The 5799-nt window shown below is 38.3% G+C and overlaps 2 protein-coding genes across 2 annotated transcripts; one reads left to right on the top strand and one right to left on the bottom strand.

Moving 5' to 3' along the window:
- The first annotated feature begins 672 nt into the window (after positions 1-672).
- Positions 673-2229, top strand: LOC113675063 (uncharacterized). Its single transcript, XM_027191594.2, has 3 exons — positions 673-973; positions 1401-1559; positions 1814-2229. Exons 1-3 carry the CDS (start codon positions 927-929, stop codon positions 2088-2090), a joined length of 483 nt encoding a protein of 160 aa, XP_027047395.2. The 5' UTR covers positions 673-926; the 3' UTR covers positions 2091-2229.
- A 129-nt stretch (positions 2230-2358) lies between these two features.
- On the bottom strand, positions 2359-5169 carry LOC149048006 (sphingosine 1-phosphate receptor 2-like). The gene is made up of 2 exons (XM_089199145.1): positions 4795-5169; positions 2359-3850 (listed from the first exon to the last, which is right to left on the bottom strand). The coding sequence occupies exon 2, from the start codon at positions 3838-3840 to the stop codon at positions 2893-2895; it is 948 nt and encodes a 315-aa protein (XP_089055271.1). The 5' UTR covers positions 3841-3850; positions 4795-5169; the 3' UTR covers positions 2359-2892.
- Between the last annotated feature and the right edge of the window lie 630 nt (positions 5170-5799).

Below are 5799 nucleotides of genomic sequence, written 5' to 3'. Positions count from 1 at the left end.
CGCAACCAATCAAAGCCGCGCTTATACTTTATTTCTTGAGGTAAACCGCTGATGTGATGTGCGCTGATTCCGGCTGGATAAGTTGAGCTGTTAACACCAGGGTCGAGAGTTGTATAAAGTCCAACGGATAAATCACTATCCAGGGGATAACTGTTAACAAAACGTACTGCGCTATCCACCGGATAGAGATTTATCCATTCGATAGCTTTCTCCATGCTTCGAACAACCGGGGCCAGTAGTATACTTGTAATGGAAGTTTATGGGATTAATGAACTAAATACACTGACATTAACGATTGCCAAGGATTCTTTTAAGCTGTCTCTTTCCTGCAGCAATTCTTTGATTATTTTGGTGCTAACTTGTTTAGCGCTATATAAACAGAGATCAGTACAGTCATCTTGTTTTCTCCTGCTTGCTAGACTCCTTCCAACCTTCAACAGCTTGTCGAACGCGGAGGATTTGTCATCAAATAAATATTTTAGCGCTCTTTCATTTCTATTTTCGAGCTTGTCTTGGATTCTTTTCCCATTGCGAAGCCATTCTCCCGAGCAGTATAGGAAGCGCAATGAAATGAAGGCTCGATACCTGTGAATAGATTTGAGCGCGCGCAGTTATCGAGCGCGCTCATGTTGTGTTTATGATATCACAATACTTGCTCCAGTTGCAAAAACCAGTTCAGTTGAGGACACTGTGTTAATTTTGCGTTGAATTTTCTATCGAAGTTTTACTCAAGTATTTACGACAATGGGTATTTTTGGAAGCTTGAAACGTTTTAACTGCTTTGGATCCGCTAAAGGACAGAAATCCAGGCAAGAACCGTAACAAAGGACTATCCGCTTATTGTCTTTCAACCTTCGTTCTTGTCTCATGATAATGGAAATTTTTTTCCTCTTCACAGACGAAACATTACAAAAGAACTCAGCAATATGCAAGAAACAGTCAGCATACTCCAAGCACAAATTCAAACCAAAAGGTATGAATTATGATTCAACTGGTGTTATAATAAGACTTAATTATTTTGAAGTGTTTTATCGGTTATCGCAATCTACACAGGGGCGTAGCCAGCCTACTGCCCCGTAGGCCCGGGCGTGAAGGTTTTTTCCGCCCGCTTAACTTTTACGATATGACTCTTGCAAAGTTGGAACAAAAATTTGACTTTCCTTACAGCATATTTTCGAGCAACAAAAAAAATTCTCGTAACATGAAAGCACTAGGTTAGCACGCTTCTAAATCTCTGAAAATAGTGCCTACAACACGTTGAAAAGGTGGATACGCCTCTGCTAGTAATGTCCACTTCGAAAGGAAATTACAACCCACTATAACACATTTTTATTTTTTATTGGAACTTAAAAGCTTAAGATTTACTAAGAACAAAAGTTTCTGTTATTCGCTTTACACAGAAGAGTCCTTGAGTTGTGCAAGGAACGTCAAAGAGTTGAAGAAGAGAAACAGGAGATAATGAAAAACACCCGAAGCCACCTGTTGGCTCAAACAGAACAGATTGAGAGCAGACTTAAGCGAGCTTTATTAAAAAGTCAGCAATCGATGTCTGATATGATGTGAGTATGGAGAGCTTTTTTATTAAGTGTCATTAATTTGGGTTATGCAGTTTCACTGCGTCTATTAGTAGAAACAATTGTTTTCGAGTAGACAACTCTGTACTCTTAGTTTCCAGAAAACTTCGATACATATCTTCGTGTAAAATAAAGACAAAAGTATCGATCCCAGGTACAAAAAATTTTTTATTAGTAAAATCCTAGGTTTACTGCATATATAGATACGTGTCCTCAATAACGACGATTTTTTTTAATAGTAAAACACTTGATATGGAAAGGAAAGCCATCGTTTTCTGGAACAATTTGAATAACTCAGCCAAAGACTTGGGAAAAGTCGCCGACACGTGGAAACCTGGGAAATTGCGGCGTGTGCGCGCATTAAACGACCTGAGTACCAGCCGAGAAGAGATTTTTGATGATGAGTTTGCAACATGTGAGTTCCCTGGTGACTTGTCCGATGATGATGCATTAACAGAAATACTGAGAAATGAGAAGTTTGAGGGAAGTCTCAGTATAATGGAACCTTTCTTTTAAAGACGTTCTATGCTTTTCATGTACGAAAAATTTTCAACGTGTTTTGCGATCAGTTTTCAGAGTTGTTTAATAAAGGCAAAACTGACTCTGTATCAGCACAAAGAATAATATGTATTAAAAGGGTGTTTCACTGCTTTCATTTCAGTCTTTAATAATTTTTTGGTCCTGTGTCAATCTCACCATTACTCTTAAGCAAAAACACTGTACTAAGAGCTCATCTTTACAAGGCCAGCCTCTATCCACGTATACACATATCCGACAAAATGTTGACGTGTTGTCTGCAGCTCAGTCAATGGTTCAATTATCTCTTTGCTTTAGTAATTTCAAGGGAAGTTTTTTCTAAGGAACTACAGGAGCTTGTGAAAGTCATTTTTCTTTCATGTACGGGTAGGAAACAATAAAGGGCCAGGATTCAGAGGACCGGGTGGCACACCTCTAATAAGAATTCCGAGAGGCTAACGGCCGTGACTTTCTTAGTAATTTGCCATGAAACTGCCATTTCATTCATTCATCCATTCAATTGTTTTCACTTTCATTTTTTCTTTTCGTGACAGCGGAAACCAATTTTATGACATTAACGATGACAAGTGTTTTTGCTGGCCCTATTTAATTACGTCAAAGCCATTTGCAACCTCTCTTATTAGGCAGACCTTAACCGACTTCTTTCAAGGGCATGAAGGACATTTATTCTCTCTCGACGCTGTCAATTTATACTATACAATTAAATATCGTTGAAAAGAACCGACAACAATAACCCTAGCTTTCTTCTCTTAAATTCTGTTATACTCCTAGAATGAGCGATTCAAAGACCTCGAAGTCGGTATTCTAACGGGCGTACTGGGTTTGAAGCCCTGCGGCATATTATATGCAATATACCTGCTCTTAATCCTGGCATCCTCATGGTATATATTATAGGATTTATCAGAGAATTGCCCATGAAAAACGTACCTTTTATCATATCAATATCAAATGATGATTGGCGATAAAAGCTACGATACATGCCCATGTTGAAACTGGCGACACCGTGAGATACCAACATCGGCAGTACTGTAAATAACGATACCAAGGAGACGAGACACAATGTCGTTGTTAGTTTTCTGTCCCTCTGACCGGTTGCACCGTGATGTTGAGGATGGAGAGCACAACGAACCTTGATATATATGGCAATATAGCTAACGCATATTACGAAAACAAGGAAAAAATAATAAGAAAACTGGACCGGATTACGATTAAAGCGGGGGAAACGGCGCTGAAGTGCTATTCCTACCCCGTGCATGGCTAAGGGCACCAACCAAGTGGCTGTTATTAGCACTCCATAAACCCATTTCCTAATGTAACGATGCTTTAAAGGACGGAATGTTGCGTGGGCACGTTCTAATGAAATAACAGCGAGATTAAAAAAAGAGAGGAGGGGAAGTACGACCCCCAAATGAATTGTTAGTATGTTTATCCAATCAACATCAGGCCAATTGTATTTCCATAAATCACATCTGCTGCTCCCTGTCCTTACAATGAATAAAGGCCCCACAGACCCAACCAGCATGTCGACTATGGTCAGATTGATAATCAAGTATGTACTCCTCCGCTGTAGCTGGCGCTGCTTCACAAACACAAGCATGATGATAATATTGAGACTGACTATGACCAGGTATTCAGCCATGCGGAAAATGAGCCATGGGAGGCAACGCAATGCGGGAACCGGCATCCACTGATCCTCACTGCTCATTCTGTTGGTGGTGTTCATAGCCATTACGTTTCTGCTGAAATTCGAAGTACACCCTTGAAATCACATTTAAATGAATGGAAACGTACTTGGCAATGACATACCCTTTTCGGTTTGATCAATTATCAAACGTTTTTTCCTTTCCTTCAGCTTTTTGTAGAGTTCATTTAAAAAATTCATGGCTGAGTACCCAAATTAAACTTGGAGACACCTGCTAAACGTTTCGCTTTAACAACCTAATTACTCAGCATAATTGCTAAGTGGTGCGTGACTCAGCCCGCGTCTCTTTCGATAAGCTGATATTGCATATAAATACCTTGCTACAAAAAGCTAATATCAAAGTACACGCAATGAAACTCTAAAGGCCGTAAAGCTTCCATTTGCTAAAATTATGCTTGTGTGTTTCGTTAATAATCCACCATCGTGAAGTTTTATTCGACTGCACTACTGATTTTTTTTTACTTCCGATTTTGATCATGAAGTATTTTTTGTTTATCAAGCACAAATCCTTTCCTGTTTTTGAAACCCATAGCTTTTTTCCCTTTTTCATTTTTCCTCGATATTTTCAAAAAGCCCCGCAGGCTATGATTAGAGACGCATGCAAGGAACTTAAGTTTTGGTTAAGAAAATGTTACTTAAAGAAGCAACTATCGAAAAATATTATTATCATTTCCACAGTCTTACTGAGTATTAAAATCGCTGTTTATTTGTTTCTTCGCCGCGTGTACTCAAAGATGGTGTTACTCTTGCATGATAATTTACGTGGAACGAAAACTTTACACCTATACATCATTCCCTTGATAGAACAGACTACTTGACAAAAGAGATAAACACTGAGTCGAAGGTCACCGCCGCACAAATTAGTTCTACAAGGGTATAAGAACCTTTTTTTATGACTGTTGTTTTGAATGGCCAGTTATTCAATTTCCGTGGAAAAATTCCTGACTCAAAAGAGCTGGGGGTAAACTTTGAATAACCTACCTCGATCGAAGACTAAGAGAGTACTTGCAATCACAACAAGCTAACTTGAGATTCTGTTGTTTGTGTTTATGCAAGATAAGTTTCCAGCCAGGAGAGCTTGGCAGTCCTTGGTTAAGCGATGATAAAAGAAAATGAATTAACTAGTCGAAAAACTTCATTATATATAATGTTCCTTATGATTCTCACATTAAAACCAAAGATTAGTTTATTAGCCTATGGCAGCTGAACTGGGAAAATAAATAACTAACTTGCGGAAGCGGACTTTGGATAAGTATTTGTGGGTTAAGCCATCAGAGTTTTAAAATATTTTTCTGAAAAGTACCGGACTAGCTATCCATATCAGACATTCTTAAATAAACATCCCATTAAATTACACCGAGCTCAATTTCGACACTGTTGCACGCAGAGTGGCTATTTATTACCCGTGTTCGAGAACCGGAAACATGAACCTGACAAATGTAGGTAGAGAATATTAAAAACTTGAAACCGGAAAATAAAACACGTCCTACTTTAAGGCATGTAACGTGTTTTTTTTTTTTAATAAAAACATTTTATTTTGTAGTCAGCTTTTTCAAACTTGAAGAGAATTCTTGCCTTTCCTTGACACATAGTCTTTGAAAAAGATTAATAAAAGATTTTGCTTTCATTCCAATCAATTCTTCCTCGTGTCTGCGACATATTTTATCTTTAATTTGGGCTCAAAAAACTGGTCATTATATCAAAGGATCCCAAAAGAATATCCGCTGTTTTATATAATTCTACTATAATCCAACAAATATTTTTCTGGAGCGCGATTGGTAAAAACGCATCGCGTGACCAAATATCCCCCAACTAAAACGGGGGGATACCCGCGAATATACCCCGGTGATATTCCCTAATTTTCAAACCTTATGTCCAACGCGTAAAACTTTGCGTTTAAAATTTGATTTAAGATTAGGAAGTGTTGTCCGTGGTGTGTTTTTTTGTATTGATAAAATCGTATCAGAGAACACCGAAAAGTGAACA

This window comes from Pocillopora damicornis, chromosome 3, assembly GCF_964200805.1.
Source record: "Pocillopora damicornis chromosome 3, jaPocDami1.2, whole genome shotgun sequence".
Lineage (NCBI taxonomy): Eukaryota > Metazoa > Cnidaria > Anthozoa > Scleractinia > Pocilloporidae > Pocillopora > Pocillopora damicornis.
This window is presented reverse-complemented; position numbering and strand designations above follow the sequence as displayed.

Coding starts and splice junctions, on each gene's coding strand:
- LOC149048006 (XM_089199145.1), bottom strand. CDS start 3,840: ATGGCTATGAACACCACCAACAGAATGAGCAGTGAGGATCAGTGGATG.
- LOC113675063 (XM_027191594.2), top strand. CDS start 927: ATGCAAGAAACAGTCAGCATACTCCAAGCACAAATTCAAACCAAAAG. Junction 974..1,400: donor GCACAAATTCAAACCAAAAG/GTATGAATTATG, acceptor CGCTTTACACAG/AAGAGTCCTTGAGTTGTGCA. Junction 1,560..1,813: donor CAATCGATGTCTGATATGAT/GTGAGTATGGAG, acceptor TTTTTTTAATAG/TAAAACACTTGATATGGAAA.